The sequence below is a fragment of the Stegostoma tigrinum genome, chromosome 29 (genome assembly GCF_030684315.1).
Source record: "Stegostoma tigrinum isolate sSteTig4 chromosome 29, sSteTig4.hap1, whole genome shotgun sequence".
Taxonomy (NCBI): Eukaryota; Metazoa; Chordata; class Chondrichthyes; order Orectolobiformes; family Stegostomatidae; genus Stegostoma; species Stegostoma tigrinum.
In genome coordinates, this window is record NC_081382.1 from 31,948,679 (window position 1) to 31,975,721 (window position 27,043).

Below are 27,043 nucleotides of genomic sequence, written 5' to 3' on the forward strand. Positions count from 1 at the left end.
CACCCCCACCCCCCCCCCCTCTTTCTCTCTACACTTTGCAGTTTGTTTGTTTGCTTTTTCCCTTTTGGCCCTGTTACTTCATTCCTTGAATCAATGCAATGTCTTCAATGATGTGTAAACAAAAGATGCATTTCTGAAACTGTTGATCATTACTTGTCCTGAACAGTTTATAAAAGTGAAAAGTTTGTGAAACTGTTTGTAAATCTTAAAGTAGAAAGTTTGTGTAGTGCCAAAAGCAACATTAAGCCAGAGAGAGTCAGTGGAATCAGTATAAATACCTAATACTGTTCAGCACAACAGTGTGTGCCCGGTGTTAGAGGACATCAGTGTAGGGTGACATTTCCCAGCTGGGGCACTTGATGTTGAAAGTTATTTCATTGCTGCTGTACAGGCCACTGTCTGCTCTGCATCTGAGCAATTAGATTTGATTTTTGAGAGCTATTCAGGAGTGTACTACCTGTAACTGTAATGATAGTCCCTTGTTTGTGGAGTGGTGGGGAGGTGATATTGAGAGGTCAAGTAGACGACAAGTACATGATCTGAGCTGACCATTAGAAATGGATGAGATACTTGACTGAGTCATACTTTTTTTTAGTGTGGAACAAATATTAAAATGGTGACTGGAGTGTTAGGGAAAATGTGGATCAAGAGTTTGTGTTCAGAGCTTGAGCAACAGCTTGTGGCTTTAAATACCAGGCAGGAAAACAACAGCATTTCGTCAGAGGCTGCACTGATGATGTTACCCAGCAGGGTAAGGAAATGTCTTTGGAACTACAAGCCAGCTTGGCAAGCCAACCAACTAGAATATCCACAACCCGAGCTACAGATCTACTCAAAACTTAGCTTTGTACCATGTCCATTGTAAACTACTTCTCTGATGTCACCATCTTGGGGTAGAGGTTCAGCACCAACCATAGTCCCTAGATCGTGCCAAATGGATGGAGAAACATTTTGCGCTGAGACTCTACTGTCTCCCCCTTTTTTTTTAGAGAGTTCATTTTGCTTCTTGTATGGGGCAAAGGACAGGAAGGGATTTTCCCTTGGAAGGATAAATGAGCAGGTATGTAGATTTAAGGTAAAGAGGGAGACTTGGAGGTGGTGTGAGATTGTTCCCATCTGATGGGAATCTGACGCGCACCCTCCTGTAAAGATGATACAGGCAGAAATCCTCCATGTTTTAAGTATTCAGATGTTCGCTTGCAATTTTTGAGGTATAACGGCTATAGGCTGAATGCTGGGAAATGAGCTTAGAATAATTATGCTGATTGCAAATAGTCTCAATTGGCCAAAGGATGTTTTTAACCCCGCTGTCTCCCCCCCCCCCCCCCCCCCAAAACCCCTATTCCCTTGTGCGCCGTACTGGACAAGTTCATTCAGCACTTGAAGATATGGGAGTTTGCCTCCCACTGATTTAAAATCTTCTGTCTTCCAAGACTCGAGCCTGTGATGCTCTCAAATAAGTTGAAGCTCATGGGTTTGTGTGATTTTGTTTTTTTTTAAAAAAAACTTTGAATGCTTTCAATGTTACTTCCTCTGTACAAGCTGACGGTCTGCTTGTTTGTTTGGTAAAACTTTCTGCTGCAGGCTGGAGGGGTGGCATCCGGTTTCTCCCATGTGGTGCCCAATGAAGTAACGGTTCAACGTCTGCTCCACGTGAAGGGCCGCAGAACGGTGCGAGCATTGGAGGTCCCTCTGACCTGGGACAGCTTCAACACAGGAGACTGTTTCATCATTGACCTGGGCACAGTGAGTCCTGGACTGTTCTTTAAAAGGCTTAAGGCAGCAGATTAGGATTGTTACTAAGCCAGAAATTAGATATTTACTTAAGGTTTCTTAAAAATGCTTAGTGAAATGTGACAGGCAACCATTTGAAGTACAATTGTTGGCTTAAAAGGATCTGTTCATTTGTTTTGGATGTACATTGAATGCTGTGCAGGGAGGGGACTGCATTTCCATGTTGAAGCACTGGCCACATGGAATCAGTTTTTCCTGTGTAGCTTTTCAGCCTTTGTTCACAATCCCATCCTCTACGTAGAATATTCTTTCTTGCATGAGCATGTGCCAGTAATGCAATTAAACCTGGACTGGCCCTTTTTTGGCCAGAATATTGACGTTACCTTCACTCGCTTCTTCAAAATTGAAGCAAGTTAGAGTAAGCCATTCAGCCCTTCAAGCCTGATCCATTACGATTCTGGCTGATCATCCAACTGAAATTTCTTCTCACCTTAATAGCCTATCCCTGGTTCTGAACTCTGGTCATCAAACGACTTTCCTGTTTACCTCATGTAGTACTGCTTTAACATTGTGTATATATTCGAGGCTGCTTTCCCCCCCCCCCCCCCCCCCAACCCCCCCCATTCATCTAAACTCTTGTGAATAAAGTCATAACAAATATCCAATCTTGCATTATTCACCGTTCCAGACACCCCAGGAATCAGTTGAGTAAATTTTTTTTGTGCTCCTCCTTAGCCAGAATATTTTCCCCGTAGAGACCAAAACTACATTCCAGGTGTGGTCTCAAGATCCTGTGCAATTGCAGCAACACGTCCCTGCTCCTGTATTTTTGAATCCTCTTGCTGAGAAAGCCAACGTACTGTTTGCCACCTTCAGCACCTGCTTGCTTGCTTTTGGTGACTCGTGTATGGGATACCTAGGTCTTGATGCACCACTCCTTTTGCTCAATCTGTTAACATGATGCAGGGTAACTATCTGCATTCCTGATACTAAAATACTAAACTCATGGATTCAAACTTCTTGGGTTAAAGATTCTGCTCTGTAGTGGATGCTCATTAGAATTTAATGTGTTGAATATGTCATAACTTTTTAATTATTTGGAGTCATGCACTGAAACTTGCACACAAAGGAAGAGGCTTCCAGGACTACTTTGTAGTAGGGGTGTGTGGTGTGTAGCCAAAATGAATATTTCATTGTGAGCAAACTATTCAGGCTCACTTGTCTATTGTTTATTGTCACTTGAATTATTAAAGCAAAGTTCTGTGTAAATCTAATTCTGTAATCTATGCTGCCCCTGTTTTTAGTCTGTGACGCTGATTTGTAACTACCCAGGCTGTGGCGCAGCCTTGCGGGGGAGGTGGGGGGGAGCTACCTTTTATCAAGGTTAATGTTTGAGTTGCAGTCAGTATTTCCACTAGAATCCTGGAAGTAGTCCATGTTGACTGAGAACCTGTGCTTGGTTTGAAAATCTCCCCTAGGGTTACTAGTGGGAGAACACTAATGTCTTTTTTAACAGTTGCTGCTTAATCCCACACTTGTGACATTGGTAGCTCTTGCTTGAGAGTTGCACGGTTTTGGGTTCAAATCCCACTCGAGCATGATTGCAAAATCCAACTCGCAACTTCCATGCTGCATGGTCAGGCGTTGCTGTATTTTGAATGGGACATTAAACAGGTCAGGTGGGTGGGTGTAAAAGATCCCATGATGATGGCCTGGCCTGTAGTCATGGCGAACTGCATGTGAAATGCACTGAGTTATCCCTATGCCACCTTTTTTACTCCTGACTGCATTCCTCTCCATTTCCTGATTGATGGATTGGTGGCTTTTTTTGAAACTAGTCCAAATAGCTCGGAGTATTAAGTAGTCTGTTACAGAATTTTTTTGTGTTCCAAGGACCAGGCTGTAAACCACATGACCAACTGCATGTGCGGACCAGCCAGAAGAAGTTGCTTGTGTGGCTCTCTGTAACTCCATATTCTAGTCTAAGCTGCTAACCTAATTTCTTTAAGTGAATTGAATTCTTGCATTATTGGATAAGGTCTAGTGGAGTAGCAGGAAAATTATAACAGGTTCTAGTCCCATTCCTCTAGTTAGTCACAAGAAAAATCCTTCACTGGTCAAAGGCTGTTAACGGGACAAGATCTTCAATATTGTGTGAAGATGGACACACTAAGTGATTGAGTCTTTATTTTTTAGTAATACATTTTGTGATAGGTGGCTTCTGGCTCAAAGCTGTGGTGGAATTTAGAGGTTTCGTCAATGAACCAGATCAAGGGGCACTAATTCAGCCTCCTTTTTACTTCCACTTGATTTGAACAAGACTCCTCACACCAAACTCTTAAATTTATATATTATTTTTCCATTTCCCCTTGGACGCGCCTTCTTCTCTGCTTGACTCCTGGGCCAAGTGGCATGTTGGAATTGTTTCTCTATTTGCAATTTTTCACAGGTTCCATTTTTTTTTATTTTTGAAAGCAACATTACTTGTTTCGTTACCCAGTCCAACCCCAGCCACTGTTGCTATTGTACTAGTTGTATTTCTTGTGTTGTATTTTAGACATAGGCAAGATTTTGATTGTGATTAGCATAATATTCTGAAGTAAACAATTACAATTAATGAGTTAGGGTCTGTCAGTAAGTATGTGTCAAGAGGTCCGTTTGATTCACGCTTGGAGAGGACCATTCCACCCTTGTTTTTGAGACTTGTTTTCTATCATGACAAAATCGATCAACAACAGTTAGTAGCTTTCTTTTAAAAGCAGAAAAAAAAGTAAATGAAAAGCAATAAGCATCACTTTTAGAGATAATGGGAACTGCAGATGCTGGAGAATCCGAGATAACACAGTGTGGAGCTGGATGAACACAGCAGGCCAAGCAGCATTTCAGGAGCACAAAAGCTGATGTTTCAGGCCTAGACCCAAGCATCACTTTTAACCTGGTGTACTGTCAAGAGGCTGATTTGGACCAAGTGCGTTGCGGGCTTCATTCATTGCCTGATGTGTGTTTTGGATGGGAAGGATGACAGCTACCCAGGCGCAGGAACAGGGAGAGGCCATTCAGCCATTTTAAGCCTGTTTACCATTCAATATGGTCATGGCCTACCTAACACCTGTATTTTTTTGGATTTTTTTTTGGTCTCCTTTTGTCTTAACAGCTTTGGTTAGCCATAACACAGCCAAATCTACTTTGTTTAGGGTGTAAAAGGAACAATCTCCAGTGAGTTTCGTGGTTTTGTGTGGTGTACTAATTGCCACTGTGTAATAGATCTACAAGGTACATTAGCCACTTAAACCCTTCTTACTAGGATGGGAAATGGACACAGGCCGGTATTCCGAGATCCCACGATGATTTATCCTTATCCAAGTCAGTGTGTTATCGCATTGTTGGAGTTGGCACTAAACGCACCTGCACCACTCACCACCCCCTGCCCCCTGGAGCCTCTACAGTATTAACACTAACCTCCATGCTCAGAACCTTCCAGCATTTGTTTTTCCCTTGAATGTTTTGACCATTGTTTGTGTTGTGGCTATGTCTCTCTGCCCCTCCTTAGCTGTGGAGGTCATGGAGTAAATCTGAAATTTTGCTGATCTCTGCCTTCTCCCCACAAAAGCTCAGCTTTGGTTCTGAGACTTGTTTATGAATCCAATGTGAGTCAGTTCCCAGTGAAAGCCATTTCTAAGTGTCTTGGAGCTACGGCTTCCATGTTGAGCTATAGAGTGTGAGGAGTGATTATTAGAAACGAAATGAGGAGGAACCTCCATTGTTTGGAATAATGTGCCGAGTGCAACCGAGGAAACGTTCACTTGAGGGTGCTCAAAATAAAACTGACCCTATAACAGGAGAAATTCAGTTGGGGACAGATTTCTAACTTTTTGTCTTCCCTGACGTGCTGTTATGAATACCGTTTCTGTTTGTCTCCAAACAGACCATGGGCTTGAAATCATCTGCTTGCTGGCATTTATGTTTAACTGCCAGCAAACTGCAAACAGAGAGCTTGGGCTCTAGCCTAGCAGTAAGGAGGTGATGTCTCCCAGAGGAAGGTCCATTTGCCCTGCCTTTAATAGAAGATGTAATGGAGCAATTATGTTTCTCAATTTGTGAAATCCATAACCGTTTGAGATTCTACACTTTCGCTTGTCTCATCATCATCTGTCTTTTGTTTCTTCCCCCAGGAAATTTTTCAATGGTGTGGCTCAAAATCCAACAGATTTGAAAAGCTAAAGGCCACGTACGTTGCTAAAGGTATCCGTGACAACGAGAGAAGTGGCCGTGCCACACTCTGTGTGATGGAGGAAGGAATGGAGCCAGAAAGGCTGATTGAGGTAAAGGCTGGGGAGATCAGTGATGCTGCACACCAATGGTTGGAAAAAGTGTATTTTTAAATAAAAATCTGCTGGGACAAGATTGCTGTATGAAGAAAGACTAGATTGTTTGTTTGTTGATTACATTTACTGGAATTTCAGGGGCAATCTCATAGAAACTTAAAATTATAACCGAGCCAGGCAGGGTAAATTCAGGATTGATGTTCACGATAACCTAGGGAGGAAAGAATCAAAGATTGCAATGTAAGGATTACACTTGCCATTTAGGACGGATAAAGGGGAATATCTTCACACAGAGCGGTGAGATGATAGAATTCTCTGCCGCAGAAAACAGTGGCTGTAACGTAGAATGTTTTTGTTTTCACAAAGGAATTGGATGCAGTGCTGAAGGGATCCAAGGGTAGGGGGAGAAAGTGGGATCAGGCAGATCTGGAGTTGGATAATCAGCTTTGATTGTACTGAAAGGCGTGCAGGTCTACTGATCTACTGCTGTTATTTTGAAGCTTTGTCGTTGGGACCTGTCAAATACTATTACTTTAACTGAGGACAATGAAATTATTATTGATCTGGTGACTGATTTTAGTGCTCTTTTTGTAAATCCCTGCCACTTGGTGAGCCAACAAAATGTTTTAAGTCCAAGAATTGTCTTGTCAAGGACAAATTGTGCTGGTTGAGATCTCGGGAACAGTTTGCAAAATGTGTTAGAGGAACGTAAATGTGAGAAACATTTTGAGAGCACTGCAGAGAGTTACTGATTTCAGCGGCATCTGTTGACCGATGTAGTCAATGGTAGAACTTTTAGAAACATTTAGCAACCATTCATTCACCTGGGCTGGCTTCTTACTCATTTCTTGGTCCATTTTGTTTTTTCTTGTTTTCCTTTTACTTGTGTTCGTCTCTACTTATTCTATATTCCCACCCCATTTTCACCTTTTGTCCACCTACAATTCTGAAGAAGGGTCACAGGACCTGAAACATTTAATGGTTTTCTGTTCTTGGATGCTGCCACATCTGTTGAGCTTTTCCAGAAATTTGTTTGTTTTGTGAAATTCTAGCATCTGCAGGTTTTTTTTTAAACCCACCTTTTCCCTTCTAGCAACATTGATATACAGAGGGATCTTGGGCTGAAAGTCCCAGGAATGTGCTTACACAAGTAGATCAGGTGGTTTAAAGAACGTATTCAACGTGCTTGCCTTCATTGGTCAGGGCATTGAGGATAAAGGTCAACAAGTCCAGTTGCAACTGTGTGAAACAGGAGTTAATCCACACTTGAATATTGTGAGCTGATCTGGTTGCCCTGCTCTGCAGGAAGGAAGGCTTCAGAGAGGGTGCAAGAGAGGCTTACCAGGATGTTGTCTGGATTGGAGTGTATAGTTACAAGGAGACAATGGACACACTGGAATTGTTGTCACTAGAGGCCAAAGGGTGATCTGACAGGTGTATAAAACTTGAAGCATGGATGGGGTTGGATAGTCAGGGCCTATTTTTTTTTTCCCCCAAGTTGGTAATGTCATATACTAGAGGGCATATGTTTAAGGTGAGAGAGGGGCACGTTTTAAGGAGAAGTGCAAGGCAAATTGTTTTACACAGAGGTTGGTAGATGCCTGGAATGCACTGCCAGGGAGGTAGGTGGTGGAAGCCAATATAGCAGTAAGTTTTTAAGTGTTATTCAGATACATGAATGAGTGGGGAATAGAGGGATACAGACAACGTACAAGCAGATGGGATTACTTTCAAATGACAGCATGGTCAGCACAGACATGGTGGGCTGAAGGGCCTGTTCTTGTGCAGTACTGTTCTAAATTCTCTTGTATCTATTTCATGGGTTTTGCATCTGGATGCTGACTTTATTGCTTCATCCTTAGGTTCTTGGACCCAAACCAGATCTGCCAGAAGCAACTTGTGATATTAAAGTTGATGCATCGAACAGAAAACTGGCTAAGCTGTACAAGGTACAAATTACAACCGTTCAAAACCAGGTTTATTTGGAATCCAACATGGCAGATAGCATTGAGTCCAGCCTAGCTGTTTGTCTTTTCATTCTCAAACAAAATGGTATGTAGTCCTTTTCTAGTCTACAAGAAATTGGAGTTGAAGAAATTTTGATGCAGTTGTATAGGGCTCTCTTGGGGCGTTCACACCTGGAACACTGTTCCATTTTGTCTCCATATTTAAGGAAGAACAGTGTCTGGAGATTCCAAGATAATAAAATGTGAGGCTGGATGAACACAGCAGGCTCAGGAGCACAAAAGCTGACGTTTCGGGCCTAGACTGATGAAGGGTCTAGGCCCGAAACGTCGGCTTTCGTGCTCCTGAGATGCTGCTGAGCCTGCTGTGTTCATCCAGCCTCACATTTTATTATCTTGGATTCTCCAGCATCTGCAGTTCCCATTATCACTGTCTGGAGATTCACCAGATTTGATCCTGGATCTAGTGGGCCATCCTGTGATGGGCAAGAAGTAAACTTGATGCTCCTCTTGAGCTCAGGAAAATGAGGGATGGTTTTGTGGAAGCCAAGTTCTGAAGGGACTTGACCATAAGTGATACTGAGGCTGCTTCACTTGGTTGCTGAGCCTAGGACATGAGAAGTTAATTTAGTCTGAGCCTTGTGAATCTTAGCAATTTTCTACGTTAGAGTTTGTGGCTATGCTCATTTTCAAGGATGTAGGTCTCACTTGCTAGATCGGTACCTACCACCTATTCCTAATTGCCCTTGAAGGTGGTGTCAAGTTGCTGCCTAGAACTGTTCCATTCCACATGGTGTAGGGACCCCCACAGTACCAAGGGAGTGTGCCACAATTTTGACCCAGCAACTCTCAGGAATGCTGAGTAGTATTTGTAAGGCTGCGATAGGTTATTGGAATCATACGGCACAAGAAAATGTTGTGGATCAGTCATTGGTCAATAAGCAGCTTTAGTCAAATCAAAACTGTTACATTCTTTAGCAGAATTTTGACTTTTTTAAAATCTTTACCAGCACTGATCTTTATTGCTTTGCAGTTGGGGTGGGAGGTGTCTAACACGGTGCTCAGGCGTTGTTAGTGATCTCTAGTACAAGTGTATCTACTATCACCAGCACTGATGCTGTAGGATTACAGTCACTGAGACAAATGGAGATGGTCTTGTACATCCCTGAACATTTCAACATTGAGTGGTTTTTAAGATGATCTAAAGGGTGTGTGATCCAGTAGTAAGGTCAGCAATTTGTCTGCTATTATAATTGAAATCTCAATCACTTGTCCAGAAAAGCCACTGAATAAGTCTTATTCTTTAATAATACAATTGTGTTCAGTATGAGCAGGTTTAATCTCCATGTTAGAGCAGTTATGCCACCACTATGCCTGCCATATGTAGTTACCCTCCCCACTAGTGTATGTCAGATCAGAGCTGGTGCATCACAATTCCATTAAAGCAGCAGTTTGGACTCTGTAACGTCAATCCGGCTTCATCTGTGGAATTTTTTTAAAAAATTTATTCAACATTCCCATTACATTTATTTTCATCAGCACTTGCTGACTTTTCAGCTTTTGATTTTAAAGGAGTTGGAGATTTCAGCCAGGCACATGACACTGGGAGGTGGCTTCTTTCACTGCAACTAGAACTTGGATCCTGATTTCAGTCATGTGTACCAGTGATCTCCTGATTCCTCAGTACTCCATCGTGCGCTTCAATAAAGGCTCAATACTGTGGACTGCCTTTGCATTTTTTTAAATCTGAAACTGGAGGGTGAACCAACTGCTCCCATGATAGACTGAGAGATAGCAATGTAGATGCAACAGCACATCGGAAGATAAGAACAGCTGATGCTGGAGTCCAATAACAGTGTGGAGCTGGAGGAACACGGCAGGCTGGGCAGCTTCATAGGAACAGGAAAGCTGACATTTTGGGTCTGGACCCTTCAGAAATGGGGAAGAGGACTCTGAAATAAACAGACACCGGAATAGCCCTCTCAAACAGGGCCTTTTAAGATAGGAAGGATTACTTCAAAGTCTCATTGGCACATGATTTTAGTATTTCAGGATTTTTAAATTTGTATGTTCTGTTCCACTCGGCAATTTCAACCAAAAGAATTGGTCAGTTCCAGGGGAGACACTATTGGTTCTGCAGTGTCTCGGCTGTGCACTTAAATGGCAGTTTTGGACTTTGGGAAGCATCATCATTGTACTTTGTCTTACAGCTACTTTGCAAATCACCCTTTCTTAAAATATATGCTTGTGATCTCAACATTTAGTTTGCCTCCCTTAACAGGGCATGAGTATTTTAGCATTGACTCTCAGTGAAGTGGCCTGTGCGTATAAACGTGTCTGAATCTTTCAGTGATAGGTTATCCATATCTTGTTCTTGTCCCAGGAGCTAACTTGCAGATTGCTCCATTGGGTGAGAATAGCCTGCTGGAGGCGAAAGCCCACAGCTGGGTGGTCACTCGCTGCTGACCTTGTTCTTGTAGTTGAGCTGCTGTGCTCCTTCTGTTCAGCGTGTTGCATGCTGAAGGAAATGTTGACCCATGTCAATTGAAGCATGTGGGTTAAATCTTCTGTTTCACTTGCAATCTGAGCATCTGGCTGCTCCTAGGCCTATGAGTATTATCAGCAGCATAAGGAAGCAACCAGCTACGGAGTGTGCTCTTTCCCATCTCGTGACTAGATCAGGAACTTAATTCAGATCAAAACACTGCCACTGCCACCCTCCCTACACCCCTCACTCTGGCACTTCAGGGCTAGGCCACTGCAGTGTTGTTGTGTTTTTTCTTTCTTTTTGGTCATTTCCCATCTATAAATCCCTGCTGGCTGCTTGGCGCAGCTTGTTTTGTCTGCGGGAGCTGGAACCTTGAGCCCTGTCTGCTTGCAGCTCAGCAGTTTCTTGCCCTCATTCAGGTCAGGGCTACCCCTTGGGTATCATAGGTGGCTCTGTTGTATAAACAGGCAGTTGCTTCACTTAGAACACAGTAGTTCCTGAAAATTCACCCAAATTAAATGCCACCTCAAAGCCTGAAGAGGGGATCCTCAGGTTTATTCAGAATAACTACTTTTTTTTTGCCAAGAAGTTTCAAGGAGGTTCAAGCGAGGCATATCTCAAGTGGTTTCTAATGGGCTGGAACACATGGATGGCTTTCTGACTAAATGTTGTTCTTCCTGCTGCCCTGCCCCCGCTCTTCCCCCACTCCCTTTCCCAAAAAACCTTTTTCCCAGGTTTCAGATGCAGCTGGTGAAGTTCAATTAACCACGGTGTCTGCAGAGAACCCATTCAAGCAGAGCATGTTGGACTCTGAAGATAGCTTCATTCTAGACAATGGTTCCAATGGGCAGATCTTTGTGTGGAAAGGTAAGGAAGGTTTGTTTGGCCAGTTGATGAACCATCCATAATGGGATTTGAGATGAAACTTGCTTTGCCCACTCTTTGCTGTTCTTGATTTGGATGTCCAAGTGGCAAGTAAAACTGTTCCTGGATCACATCCCAATGCATTCGGTGAGTTGATCTCACGAATTGTGTACATGTGGTTGGAGGGAGCAAATTCTTTGGACCAGCTCATCAGACTAAGATCGAGTGGAGATCAGAATGTTGTAAGTTTGGAAATTGATGATGAACTTTTCTGCCACAGCAGGCTCACATGAGTGAATCTTGGAGTACCCCCTGCGTGTCTGCTGGCTCATTGTGGAGCCAGTCATATTTTTGTGACACCTCCAGGAGCTTTGTGTGTGCAGGGTCTTAGGGTATGCATGGAATGAAAATTTAAAGTTATTCTTGTCAAGTTGCCCACTAATACTGAATCAATAATTCTTGCTGTACATTATGTACGGTACAACCCCCTCCCACCTAGCTTCACAGAATCCCAGGAGGGGGATGGGGGTCAACTCATTGTGTTTTTACCAGCTCATTCAATGAGCTTCATTTTCTGCTTCCAGTCCCCAGGTTTTGCTCCATACCCTTGCATACTCTTTCTTTTTGTTATCTAAATATTTGTCCAATGTCTGAAGTGATCTTGCCTCCACTGCACTTCCAGGCATTGTATCATGTGCCTAACTATTTGTGTGAAAGTTTTATCCCCTCTTTTTTTAAACTTTTTTTGGACACTATCACATTTTAAAATCTCTGTCATCCTCCTCACTTTTATTTTATGAGCAGGAACCACTTCCCATCTAATCTGGCTCTCTCAGGTTTTCAAAACCTGAATCAAATCTCCTGTCTGCCCCACCCCCCCCAAAAAAAAGCGGCAAGTCCCAGCCACTAACTTCAGACTAGCCTCCTAATTGAAGTTCCTCCATCCCTGTTTTTTGGCTTCTAGTCTAATCTGTCGCTTTTTGAAATGGCATGAAGATTGAAGCCTCCTTGTGTCTTCCATGTTTTGCAATATGGTGGGAGGAGGCTCTCCCAGAGGCCATCCAAAATCCTTCAGTTGTCCAGCAAATTCCTTTCCCGGAAAAGTTGAAAGAAGTTGGTGTTTAACTCTGCTGTTCTTAAAGGGGGAAGAATGGAAGGAGGGATCGGATTTTGTTTTTAATGGTGTAGTATTAATCCCAGTGTGCTCCATTGCTTATTGCCTAACCCTCTGCCCTGTGAGGGCAGTTACAGGCCAATACCGTGACCTGCAGTGAGTAATACCCACTTAATATTACTGGTTTGCTCGAGAGTAGACCATTTTGGTATGGAGTCACTTTTAGTTCATGTATGTAGGGGTGGCAGGTTCTCCTCCCTAAAGAGTTGCAGAACCAACTGGATTTTACAGCAGTTTAAGATGGTCACTTTACTGACGTGAGCATTTTATTACCAGCTCTAGATGTAACAATTCAAATTGATAACTACCACATTTTATATGTCCATTTTTATTGATTTTTAAATATTGTGGAGTTCTAAATTAGTCCACACAACCACTTAACATGAGCACACGTTAATCAGAAGCTTCAGTCTTTGTGCTTTGGGTGTTTTTCTGATTTTTTAAAAAGTTTTTAATGTCAAGTTATTGCTGAAGGCCAAGCATATATTCTTTTAGAATATTAGAAACCCTTTTTTCTTTTCTATTTGAAAGGTAAGAATGCTAATCCAGAAGAACGGAAAGCTGCTCTGAAAGCTGCCGAAGACTTTATTACGAAAATGGGATACCCCAAGCACACCCAGGTAGGATCTGCTGATATGTTCCTTGTCGACATGGCAACAGCTTTCCTCGGTTCTTCAAACTACAGACAGCACTCCCTTTTTGAAATGAGCGGTATTTGTGGGTGAAAGGATGCTGCCGCTGTTCCTGTTTCCTAAGACTTGACTTTAAATGCCTGTTTGATTCACAGTGGGGTGGGGGGTATCAACTGCTTTTGAGTCTTGAAGAGAACAGTCTTAACGCAGTGTAATCAACTGCAAGATAGCAATTGGGTATTCGTCATGTTAGGTTTTGTTACAAAATTGGGGGGAGGACCCTTTGTAGCTGAGTGGTGGCATCCTTATTTTTGGGTTGGGAGGCTCAGGTTCAAGGCATACCTACTCCAGAAATGTGGAATAACACTGAACGACAGGTTGACTTTACAAATATCTTGGCCCGAGGAGACCTGTGGATGTCAGTCTGAACTCAACAAGATCCAAAGATGTTTTATTTCTGTCCAAGGCATAAGACAGTGTCAAATTGGGTGGAGTTTTGTACAGCCTCCAACATGCACCTTTCTCAGAACCATTATCTTGTACAACTAAACAAACACTGAAACTGTGTATATGGGGATAGGACAGGATGAGACACTGCATCTGATGCTCATATATCCAGGGATGATTTTTTTTAGAATTTGAGTGCTGTGTTTAGCCTGGTCCCACTTTTTTCATCCAGGGTTATGCTACTGAATTACTTGTGGAATAAATATCTTGCTGGTTTTGATGACTGACTATACTTTTATGCTTTGATGGTTTATGCTCTGGAGAACAGATGTAACTGTTCCATTGTCAGATGACATTTTTAAATGTAAGGCTGTTGTAATAAACCTGCAACTGCCTTGTTTCTTAGATTCAGATTCTGCCAGAGACTGGTGAGACCCCACTGTTCAAGCAATTCTTCAAGAATTGGGTTGACTTGTATCAGACGGAGGGAATGGGAACCTGTTATGTCTCTGGGCAGATTGCCAAAGTTGAAAAAGTGCCTTTCGATGCTGCAACTTTGCACGAGTCTCCTGCCATGGCTGCTCAACATGGAATGGTGGATGATGGGTCTGGAGATAAAACGGTAAACTGCTAACTTATCACTACCTTCTGTAGAGCTACCAACCTGAGGATGGTGGTTTAGGAAGCAAACGGGTAGCTTCTTGGAAGTGTTAGGATTTCCCTGAAGGAAACCTGGCATTCACTAAGACCCAGCTTTGTAGAGATGTTGTTCGTACCACTTTTGAAACCTGCTTTCAGCCACCACCTTTCACTTGTGTAGAGCACCTTGTAGTGTGTGTCCCATGATACTTGGTGTCTACTGTCAAAGGCATTAAATTTCAGCTTCCCATTTGCTAAGTTATCATTCTATCAGTTTTGGCTGGCCAGCTTGATGTATGGAGGAGGCTGTGGGAGCAGGTGCTTTGCCCGTTAAACAAGGGCAAACAGGAGTGGAGGCAGTTTAGGAGTTCAGGGGTGGGGATTGGAGACATGGAAAATGCTATTTGAAGGGGCTGACCATGTCTGCTATGCAATTGGTTCAGAAATCTCCCATTTCCTGTGGCTGGACCACAAAGTGCAAGGACCTTTTCTGCAGCTGAAACGACATCTGGGTGATCTGAGTATTTTTTTTTTGAATGCGTGTGCTCTCGCTCTCGCCACTGTTGACAAGGCTCGTAGCTAAATTGTCATTTAAGATCAGGGACCTTTTTTAAAACTGATATATCCGCTGTTTGCCAGTTTTCCAGGGCCCCTGCTACTTGGCCTTGTTGGACAAAGTCAACCTCCCAGCCTTAGACCTAGAAGCACTCTTTATCTAGACATCCTTGTTGCACTTAAAGCTGTTTTTTCAGATTGCAAATTTAAATTTGGAGACCTTGGAACCTAAACAGTTAATGCACACTACAGGCCCTATTCTTCCTCTGTCACTATATTCCAGATTGTGTAATGCAAGATCAAGTGTAAATGCAAATAACTATGTACTGTTTCATTTACATCTTAAAGAAAATCAGATATCGATCTGGTGAACGTAATGTTTTTGATGGCCTGGTAGAAGCATATCGGGCTCTTGTACTTTGAAATGCCATGGATTCCTATCTGGTGTAAATCCTATGCCATAAGGAGCAGGGAGGGCTTGGTAAGTCAGTGTTAAATTGGGAGGATGTAGCTCTTTTTGTTTCTTCTCTGTAATGGCTACCACCACAGAGAAAAGGAAAAGAATGGGTTACTATCGTGGGTCTCGGCTCCTTGCAGTAGCTGCTTTGGGATAGGCTACCCGTGTTAGAATCAGGTTTCGTTTTCATGCCGAGTGTGACAGGGAGTAGTATCAGACTGATACTTGCACTGTCTAATTTAACATGGATGCTGTCCTAACCAATGTGCCTCTTGTTTCTGGGCCAGAGAGTGGAGCAACTGGTATGTTCTGCTGTCCTGTGGCCTCTTTGTGCTGGACGGTGAGTGACTGAATGTAGCTTGAAATGTCCACTGTGGTGTACACCAAGTAACCAGTTGGTTGACTTGCTGAAAAAGGACTTACCTGCTCCAGTTGGAGTCAGTGCCTTCAGAATGGTGAATGGGGATGAAATACCACCTTAGACAAGACAAATGATTGAATTGAACCATTTCAGATCTGGCGTATCGAAGGCAGTGACAAAGTACCTGTTGACCCAAGTACTCATGGCCAGTTCTATGGAGGGGACTGCTACATTATCCTGTATCCTTACACCTTCTCGGGAAGACAGGGTCACATCATTTACTACTGGTAAGCTGTTGGAAGACTTTTTTTATTGGATAGTCTATTTATTGTTTTACTTTTTTTTTGTAGAAGCTTTCTGGGGTCACTTCTTGTTTCAATGGACATTGCTGACACACACACTGAGGAGGTTGTTCACGCTGGGGTGCCCTCTGTGAATTCAGTGAGGTGTCCAATTTCCACGGGGCTGTTTTTAAAGCAGTGGACGGTTCTGTCTCCTTCCCACCAATGCCACTATCTCAAATGGCCAGGCGAGTGTCCATTTCCTTTCTCCTTTTGGAGACCATAGAAACCCTACAGTGTGGAAATGAGCCCTTCGGCCCAACAGGCCCACACCAGACCTTGGATATCCCACCCAGACCATCCCGTTAACCCATGCATCCCTGAACGCTATGGGCACTTTAGCATGACCAGTCCACCTAGCCTGCACGTTTTTGGACTGTGGGAGGAAACCCAGGCAGGCATGGGGAGAATGTGCAGAATCTGCACAGACAGTCACCCGAGGGTGGAATCGAACCCAGGACTGAGGCAGCAGTGCTATCCACTGAGCCACCGTGCTGCCCCTAATCTAGCTGCATTTGCCAACACAACGATGACCACTTCAAAAACTATTCAGTGTCTGTGAATCACATTGTTCCTGGTGAATGTGAAAGGAGAAATCTGAGCCAGTCTTAGAATAGTTTCCATTCAGTGAAATCTTACCAGCAAGTGTCTCTGGGTCCGTGCTACTCCTGAAATAGTCTGTTATATTGCAGTGATCTCTCTTTGTACATCAAGTCCAACTGAAAATTGAGTGGGAGGTGAAAAGCACCATCTGAGATGTTGTTCATGGGATGTGGGCATCTATGTGCCAGCGTTATTGCTTATCCCCAACTACCTTCAAGGTTGTTAAGTGTCAACCACATTGCTATAGGTCTGGAGAATCACAAGTCAGACCAGTAAAAGATAGATGACCTTTTCTAAAAAGAAGGAATGACTGGGTACTGAAGATAAATTGGTCTTTTCTGAATTTGTTCCCTTGCTGTGAACTCAGGAAAAATGCTGTGCTCGTTGTTAGGACAAGAGCTGCTTATTGTCTCCAGGTAACTAGGCGAAGGATAGAACTAAAGCTTAATCCTGGTACATCTGAGTTCTAATTTCGATGTTCATGATTGATATTGAGCTCCAACTCCAAAAGAGCCACTGTTTCAATCCACTGTTTTTGGACCCCAAATTAATATACATTTTTATCATTTGGGGTATCTCCCGAATGCAAGTCAATATGCAATTGCAGTACCATTAATGGGAGAGAACCTGTTTTTCAACTACATTCAGTTTGGAGGACATGGTGTAACTGAGACTTTGTTTGTTTGATAACCTGTCCTTCGCTACCCTGAAAAGGTTGCTCATCAGTTACCAAGTGAACCACAGCAGCCTGTATGAGGAAGATAATGCTATGAAGTTGTTTGGATAGAATTTAAGAATACTGACTCAAGAAGGGCTGAGTACATATTTTGAGGGTAGGCTGGAGGTGATGCTGTATCTATGATATGGCTAGCAATAGTATCAGCTCACTGCTGGATTAGCCTGTTGGCACAATCTGCTTGGACTTATTTGAAAATTTTGTCCCCTTGCTGGAGGCTCCTGGAACTGTAACTGATCATGAATTATGGCTTCTGTGCATAGCAGAACCAGAGGGACTGGGAGGCAGGGAGATAACCTTGAGCTTCTTTTGAATATAGTGAGACTTGATACCGCAAACATTTATTATTTTCCACAGCTCTGAATTTTTAAAAATGATTTACTCCTCCCCTCCCCAACCCTCTCACCAGCAATTGCTCATTGACCCAAACCTGAACCTGTTGGTTCTTGAGTCCCTGTGAGCATTTTTAAAATCCCCAGGGACTGTCATTTACCAAAAACTAAATGTGAATAGTGGTTAAATAGTGGACAGGTTATCAAACAAACAAACAAGTCTCAGTGACACCACGTCCTCCAAACTGAATGTAGTTGAAAATCAGGTTCTCTCCCATTAATGGTACTGCAATTGCATATTGACTTGCATTCAGGAGATACCCCATATGATAAAAATGTATATTAATTTGGGGTCCAATAAACAGTGGATTGAAACAGTGGCTCTTTTGGAGTTGGAGCTCACTATTTTCAATCCTTCATGTGCTGGGTTTTCTGGCTTTATCTCCCTTTGGAGAGTGAGATTGTATGTATGTTTGTCTTGCCCTTCAGGGCAAGGCTTTGGAGTAGATTTGTATCTTGGGTTGTGGATGTTACTAGCAGGGTAATGAAATGTCTGCAGAACAACAAAAAAAACCAGCTCATTGAGCCAACCAACCTCATCAGTGCAGGTTTAACATGAAGCAGACCCGAGTGCACCTTCTGGACAGCAATGTTGTTCACTACCTCCATAGTGGAAGGCACACGCTCGGGTCAAGCTGCTTGGGGCTAGTTGTGTGTAACTTTTGATGGGCTTTTAGCGAAGGTTAGTAAACCTGTTTTGTGGTTAACTTGCATGTAGCTGAAAATACTGACGAGAGGGCAGCAAAAATGTCTCGCAGCGTCTCAGACGTTGGCTGAGGAGCCAAGCTGAATCAATTCTGCTAATGACTTGGAGGGATAAGGGAAATGTTTTTGTAAATATTGATTTTTGGGGTGGAAGATGGCTGTAAGGTTTGTCACAATTTATAGCTCAGCTTTCTCAAACTGCTCCACCATCTGTCTCTGTAGAAATTTAATAATTAGATGTAGGTTTTGCTCATAGTGAGACTGTTAAAGCTCAGTTACTACCAGGTCAAAGTGACACTCTCTCTGCTATTACCTGTGTACGCACAGTGGAAATCTGCATGATGCTGTTGATACCATGTCTCCCGCAGGGTGTGTTATTAGTCTTTTATGAACTTGGGTTAATTTTCCAATATTGCTCAAAAACAAATTGTGCGGGGGGGGGGGCGTGCAGATTAGAGGGAGGAATTGATTTTTTTTTTGATTTGGGTACTGAGGTAGTCAGCAGCAACTTTCCTATGCAAATCCCCTCTGGCCGTAGAAGAAAAGACTGGAATTTTCACGTGGAACGAAAACTGAATCTGCTGATGGGGGCGGATAGAAACACTCTCCGGTCACGTCACGTCTTTTGAGGGGGAAATAGTTGAGTTTTGAATTTAGATTTCTAGCATTGACACTGTGTTCACTTAGTGTGGGGTCTTCTTCCAACAGATACTGCTGATTTTTTTTATTTTTGCCCTTTGCATCTTTTTAAAATCCCATGTATGTATCCATCTTAACGCATTGTGCGGGGAGCAAAGGAGTGTGTGTGGTACTTCAGTGTGGCTGCTCGTTTGAGAACTCCCCTATTACTTGCTCGTGCAGCTATCAACTTATCCTGTAGAGGGGGCTAGATTCAAATGAATGCCAGGGGACTAGGGAAGACAAATTTACTTCGTCAGAGGGCGAGCGAGAAGTGGATCGCACTGCTAAAATCGAGCCTGTTTATATTTGTAACCTGCTGATGCAGTCTGTTTCAATGGTCTTTTTCACCTAAGCTATTTTACAAATCTGTTGCCTTCTCTTGATCCAAAAAATGCAAGATTAACTTGGAATTCTTTTTGGGATCTGTTGCTGCTGTGTACACTCAGGGTTTTGTTTTTAAAGTTTAATGTCCTCCAGTTTTAAAATATAACCATTTATAGATCCAGAAGTGGAGCTTTGTTTTAGTAAGGGACATGCATGTTGCATGTGAACCATAGATAGTGGCGCAGTGCCAAGTCTTAACATTGAAGTGTTAACTACTTGGATTTGCCATGTTCTCCATGGCTAAGCCACTTAGCCTGCACATCCCTGGACATTTTATGTGCAACTTAGCATGGCCAATCCACCTAACCTACACTTCCTTTTGTACTGTGGAAGGAAACTGGCGCAGCTGGAGGAATGCCACGCAGACACCAGCAGAGCGTGTGCAGACTCCACACATACCTGAGGGTGGAATTGAACCCAGGTCCCTGGAGCTGAGAGGCAGCAGTGCTAACCACCGAGCCACCCTGTCTCTGACAGCTGACTGGTGATTTTTCTCATACTCCCTGCCATTCACCACAACAATGGATTGCTGGCTTGTTTTGTGCCTTGGCATTTGTTTTCCTCCTCCCCATCTCTCCCTCGTAAAGACACTGCAATGCCACTGGTCACCAGGCCCTAGGTGTTGTGTTGACTCCCCCACCTCCCTCAGCCAGTGTCAGCTGAACGATGAGAATTGGGGTCTTTGGTCTGCTGACTCTGGTGTCAATTCTCAAAGTGCAGTTGGAAGGCATTCACTGGGATTTCACCCAACACGCTGTAACTGAATAAATCAGTTAGAAGGTGCAAGCTTGTAATGTTTTAATTTGCAAATAAATGCATGTTTGAGTTCAGGCGCATCCTCTGAACAAGTTGGTTTTAAGGCATAGAAGTGTTTAGGTGTGGCATTTGTGAAGTTAACCCCTACCCACTGCTACTGGTTAATGTGTTAACTGGTTCTCTTCCTATCTTGCAGGCTGGGAAGTGACTCATCCCAGGATGAAATGGGTACTGCTGCCATCTTGACTACCCAGCTTGACGAGGAGCTAGGTGGTGGCCCTGTCCAGGTAAAGCTAACACACTTTTGAACAAAACTTTAGTGTACCCATTAAGGGACTCTAGGTGATATCAACCTGATTTTTTACATTTTAAGTAAATGTCAGATGATGTTTTGAGATTAACTCTCTTTTCAAGTTTCTATTACACATAGTATCAAGTACCCTTCAAAAGTATACAGCAAAGAAATGAAACAATTGTACAACTGTTTCCTTGAGCTTGTTTATGCTGTGTCTTGGTCACATGATTTGGGTTCAGTAGGCGAGTGCAGCAGGTCACTCTCTAGCTGCTGTAATGATTCTGTTTCTGCCAGTCAGCTCCGAGGGCATCAATTACTTTTATTGTTTGTGCACATCTAGCACTGCAGGCACCACCCATCTCAATTCTTCAGGTTTCTGCCCTTAAGTTTTTGATGGTCTGACAGCGTGGCTATTAGAAACTAGAGTTCTGAAGCCATGGAGTCAAATGTGTAGAGACTTTTTCAATTATGCCCTCAAATTCCATTACGAAGAGAGCAGAGGGATTTCTTACCTGCTCCTGGATAGATTAACCAATCATCAGCATCTGCACTTCTCTGCTGCAGAGTTTTTTTGAAGGACGGTTTTATTGTGTTCCTGTCTGAGGAACTCTGCATTGTGCACTCCATTAACTGCACAAGGCACCAGCTGTATGTATCTCTCATGTTGCTTGAAGAACAATGCCACTCCCTTTCAAACTTTGGTTTATTCTTAGTTGCTTCAAATGCTGTAGTGTTTTATTTTTGTTTTAAATGGGGAAGTACTACAAAGTCCAATATTTCTTTTGACCATCAGTACCACAGCTATTGAATTAATTTTGTGGGGAATGTTGAAGTTATTTCTAAACAGTCCACTGTACCCTCATCCTGTTCGTTATTGTGGCTTAAACTAATCCTTCATTCTTCACCAAAGTAGCACTCGGTGGGGGGGGCCTGCGGTTTGTCATCGGACTGTACTGTAAACAAAATTTGCACTATCCAGTACTGTTTCTTGGTTGCTGTTGGTTACCAGTCAGCTGCTTCCTTGTGAATGAATTGGGTTGTTTCTTTTCAAAGAGTTTTTATAATCCAGATCCTCTGAATGACAAAGCACTTGGGCTCACTGGACATTGTTGCACTGCAAGAAGTTAGGCTCATCCAGTGCATCCTTTTAAAGGAAAGCGTTGCATATTTTTGTGGCGTGGCAATCTTAGGTATACCACCTTGAAGTAAACTTTTTTTCTTGGTTTGTTTATTTTTTATTTGCAGTTAAAAACTACTCACAATCATTGAACCCCACACAGGGCTGTAATGTCATTTGTCAACAAGTAGGCCCCCAGTTAACCTTTTTTAAATGTGTTATCTTTGCCCTGACATCTGCTTGCAATCCCGACATTGATGAAAATGAGGTCCTTAATGCTGCCATTTAGCAGGATTCCTGGTACTAATGGGCATCTATAATCCAGAACACTTCAAAGCAGAGTGGCTGCTAACTATGCAACTGTGCCAACAGGGTACTTGGGCATGGGATACTTGAGCTACACTGTTTCCCTTGGCTGCTGTTAAATGATCGGCTGCTCCCCAATTGGGGCATGGTACAAGGTATCTGGGGGACAGCTGGGATTGTGCTACTTCCAGCTAGATCTTGTGATTTCCAGAGAGGTCACCCTGAAGTGTCCTCATTGCTCCTAGTTATCATAGTGCTGGCTGTGATCCTTACCGTCCCTGTGCGTAGCAGGATCAGATTCTCTAGCCAAGGAACAACTCACAGAAGAAAGAATGTCCTTGAATTAACACCAGCTGTACCACTGACCCCAGAAAGCACCCAGGCAATTCTTAATATCCTCCAGAATCCCTAGGTCCCCAGCAAGCCCCATGTTGACACGCTGGAACAACAAGAATGCAGTCTTATTGGATTGCTTGGTTCTGCTTCAAGCAGTAGTGTTGGATAAGAGATGGTTGAGGAAACCAAGAAAGCAATCAATCTATAAGCAGCCAAAAAAAGGCCCTGAACATCAGGTATTGCTGAACCTAGCAAGCAGATGGAAAGATAGGTGGGGCAATATCTCCTCCATCTATGCAATGAGCAAGTTGTTGTGAAATTCCCAGTACTATTACAGGCATTTGTGATGGTGCTGGACAGAAGCTCACTGTAGTGAGGCTCCAGCTGCTTGTCTGCCTCCCCAGTGGGGGGGGACCCACTGGGAAATGAGAGCTTTGCAAATGCAATATCAGAAGTGGCAAGAGAGCACTGCAGTCGCATCTCCAAGTTTTGGCTTAGGTGGAAGGAATGTGTGCCTCAAGGTGTTTGATGCATATACAGTCGACCATACAAAAGCAAAGGTGGTCATTGTGAGCACCGTTGTACTGAGCTGTTTATTCTATGGACCATGTGGGTTTGGAGGTGGCAGGTTGGTTGACTTGGTTTCTGTCTGGTTTACAGGAGTGATGTTGTGCTTGGTGCAGACCTCTTTCCCCTCACTAATGTTAGTGGTCTTGTCAACACTTGTTATAATAGGCTTGACAACCCTGGGTATTGTTTCTTCCCAAATGAACATGCAGTTCTCAGTTGTAGTGAAGAAAATGAAGTACTCCTTCGGACCAGCAGTGGGTTAAGACTGCTGCACCCTGGTGCCAATCCCCATATGCCATGGTTTTATTGTTCTTTTCTCCATATAACTATGAAGTTTATCAACTTCTGTGCTAACTGTGCCCCAGAGCTGACAGCAAGCTCTTCAACTTGTTACGGCTGCACGTCAAAGCCAGAAGTCCTGGCTGGTGAACTCTTGTTGGCTGACAACTCCATGACGGCACCTGGCTACAGCTTCCCTTGGAGTTCCAAGGTGTTTAACACTGATAATTGTTGTCAGGGCAACCCAAAATCCTGGACCAGGATGTGCAGCCTCCACCTTCCTTTGGGCCATTGCCTGATTTTTGAGTAGCAGTTGAAACCCCAAAGGTATGCTCCATATGGGGCTTGCTGTCATCACTGAACCAACAATGGTTCATCCACATCTGCACCCGAGCAGGTTCTCGGTCACTGGATGAATGGTATGACCTCCACCATACGTAGACTGACAGATGGTGCCTGGAGTTGAGCAGTTGGAGGGGCATGGAAGAAAAATCGGATGGCAGAAGAGAGCCTGTAAGAAAGGTAGGAGGGCATGTTTGAAATCAGTAAACCCTTTGAGATAACACTGTTCATCACTTCCCTTTGGTGGAAGGGTCTGTCACTGGAGAATTGTCCAGATGTGCATGTCAGTGATCAATCCAGAACTGACACACACTGTCCAGTTCCCAGGGTGAATACATGTTGCCATAAGCAATGGGTTTTAAATAGAAAATGCTTTCTCAATTGGATTGAAAAATCCTTGCTTCCCTTTTTCTTTAGAAAATATCCTGGTGTGCGGTGCCTCTTTCAAAGAAGATGGTGGTCATGATTTTTAAAACTTTTTTTTGGCAATCACTGTTAAATGGGTGGGGTGGGGGGAGGGGGGGGGGTGCTTTCCAGCATTTTAACCCAGTGATTTAGAACGGTGGACACTAGTCATTTTCAGGTAAATTTGTGCAGTAGCACGCTCCATTTTGCACGATCAAAAGAGCAACACCTTCCAGTTTGAGACATTGTGAACCAACTAGCTGTACGCCTTCCAGGCAACTGCTTGTTACTGATGTCCCCTCCACCAGCACACACCCCTCGCAGGTGCTAGGCAGAACTTGGGTCAAAGAGACAACCAGATCGGGAATGATGTTTCCATTTGGTGGAATGAGAGAGATCTGTTATACAAAGCTGTTAACAATCAGAGCCTAATGAAAACAGAATAACAACTTTTGCATTCACAAAGCAGGATTTCATTGACTGTCTGAATTCCTAATTCTCCACAGGGAGTTGCTGGTTCTCACCTCCTTAACCAGGTATCGCTGCCTGCTCTCGGTAGCTCAGCTTTTTGTAAGACTGAACTCTTAGAGAATTAAGATGCGTTGTGTACCTCACTGTAAAGCACAACAGGCATGGGGATAGTTCTGCATGTTTTGAGTTGATCTAATACTGCTGCTGTTGTGTGAATAGTTGTTTCATAACCAGAAATTAAACACATGTGAATTTACCAGCTGTGGATGGAATGCCTCTGTTCTTAAGGTTCAGCCTGTGCTCTGAAGGGTTAACTATGCAGTTGATCCTTTTTTATTTGCTTATTCCTGTGCACAATTCCCAAAATTGTCAGTGGGTTGGATCTCTCTTTAAAGAGACAAAGTATGATGCCAGTGCTGGAAATTTTAAACCGTTTCTTTCTCTAATTCTGGCAAGCGGTGTTAGCACCCGAACTTAAAGTAAAGCTGTGTGGTTCTGTCCCTCCATTCCAATCTGAACAGCCAGAATGGCTGTTTTTGTTCAAAGCTTGAGTGAGATTCATTCAAAGGCAAAAGAGATTTTGTTTTTGATGGGGAATCCTGATCATTTTAACCCTGATGCAATCCTGTTTTGAAAACGTTTTTAGTAACAACTCTGCAATGCCAGAGGAAATTTTTGGGCACTGAACATGTTCTTACTTACTTTCAACAGCTTTCAGTATTTGTATTTGTTTTTGAAGGTTTATTAGGCTTATGGCAGTCAACATGCCCATTCCTTTCAAAGTCTGGTACTTGCCTTTGGACATAGGCCAACATGAAGAGGAGAATGTGAGGCAGGATGAACACAGCAGGCCTAGCAGCATCCTGCTGTGTTCATCCAGCCTCACATTTTATTATCTTGGATTCTCCAGCATCTGCAGTTCCCATTATCACATGAAGAGAACTTCCATTTCATTGGAAGCTGCTGTCTCCCATCCCCGAGTGGGAGAATTCCAACACACTGCTCATTTGTTGGTTTAGCTAATGGGCAACTATTGGACATCTCTATCTGCTTGGTATGTCAGGCAGTCCTTATTTGGTCGCCATCCCTCTGTAACCAGCTAATTGATCCACTAGATGGAGTTTAGGAGCTGCTGTTTTCCGCAGACCTGTGCCTCCAGCCTCACTGAAACATTGGCTCAGATTTGGAAACAATCTGTAGGAGATCTGCCAATCAACTCTCACTCCTATAAAATTTGGAAGGTTATTGCTCTTGTAACCCTAGGAGAACTCATTAGTGAGCGGAAATATTTTACTCACTGTTTTCTGCTCCTTCGTTTTTGAGATGGGAGCAATGAGCTGTTGTCACATTAAATACACTTTTTTCATCCACCTTCGGCCAAGCTTTAAGTAAAGCTGCCTGGTTTCAATTGGATTTGTTGTTGACTACAGTGAATCAGAAATACTTGCTGCATATGTGCAGGCCCAGAAATTGCATTTAAAACATCAGTTTGTGACAAATGGGGGAATTTTTTTTGGAGGTGAGATCAGTCACTGACAAGATTTTAATGCCTCAGGGAAGAGATGGAGACCAGTATCTTTGCTGGGAAGGGAAATTCTGACTGAGTAATGAAGGGCTACTTGGGGGTCCCTCTGAGACTTAGAACGATAAAGGGAACAGGAGGAGGCTGTTCAACTTGTGAAGCGTGTTGTGCTAATCAGTGAGATTGTGACTAATCTGCACTTTGCCTGTCTCTGGGCCACACCCTAGAGGTAATGGGGACTGCAGATGCTGGAGAATCCAAGATAACAAAGTGTGGAGCTGGATGAACACAGCAGGCCAAGCAGCATCTCAGGAGCACAAAAGCTGACGTTTTGGGCCGAGACCCTTCTTCAGAGAGTGTTCAACCACACCTTGCTTTGACAGAACCACAGTTGGAATCGTGGCCACTTTTTGGATGGGGTGGGAAGATGGGAGCCAATACATTTATTTGACGTTTTAATCTAACATGTTACAATGGACTCTGTTCGGATTCTGACTGAGATCTAAATTACTGTATTGTGGCTCAGTCCAGGCAACTTCCCTTCTAAGGGCTCAGACCTGGGCGCGCTCATTTCTCTCTCGAAGCTATGTAAGAAAAACGATGCAATCCGGTTTTAAAAATCTGGCAAACTAGTGCTTAGATCTAAAGTGAAACATCTGAATTTACAAAGTTTCAGTCCAATTCAGGCAGGAAATTAGTTTTAACTCAGGAAGGTGTACTTGTGATTTATTTACTTCGGAAGCTCTTGGGAGTCACTCCTGTTGCCTGTAATGCACGTTTTGAAGGGGTTTTGTTCAGCTGCCTAACTGAGTCAGGGTGCAATCTGCATTTCTCCAACCCCCCCGCCCCATAACAAAAGAGTAATTGTGTGGCCAGGACGTCATGTTGCACACCTGAGGATGCTGCTATCACTGGGCATTGTACATGTGGTATTGTGTCCATGTGATTGCACCATTCAATAACACGCAGTCCTTCCATCTATCTATCTCTAACCTATGACTTGTACTGATATATTGGGTGCTGTAAATAGGTACCATTCCAAGAGCTTTCTTTTTCTATTTGACATATTGAGCTGTGGATGCTAGAAGTCTAAAATTCAAACCGCACGGCAGGTCTAGCAGCGGCTGAGAAAACCAGTATTGCTGTGACCATGCTCCTGGCT

At 43.3% G+C, this 27,043-nt stretch overlaps 1 protein-coding gene across 1 annotated transcript in view; it reads left to right on the forward strand.

The window, feature by feature from the left end:
* gsna (gelsolin a) overlaps nt 1-27,043 on the forward strand; it is a 74,252-nt gene that overhangs the window by 33,642 nt on the left and 13,567 nt on the right. The window contains exons 4-12 of the mRNA XM_059638301.1: nt 990-1,060; nt 1,585-1,746; nt 5,907-6,056; nt 7,922-8,008; nt 11,246-11,378; nt 13,081-13,169; nt 14,035-14,250; nt 15,794-15,927; nt 20,435-20,525. Of these exons, the coding sequence (XP_059494284.1) occupies nt 990-1,060; nt 1,585-1,746; nt 5,907-6,056; nt 7,922-8,008; nt 11,246-11,378; nt 13,081-13,169; nt 14,035-14,250; nt 15,794-15,927; nt 20,435-20,525 (1,133 nt within the window). The remainder of the gene's footprint in view (nt 1-989; nt 1,061-1,584; nt 1,747-5,906; nt 6,057-7,921; nt 8,009-11,245; nt 11,379-13,080; nt 13,170-14,034; nt 14,251-15,793; nt 15,928-20,434; nt 20,526-27,043) is intronic.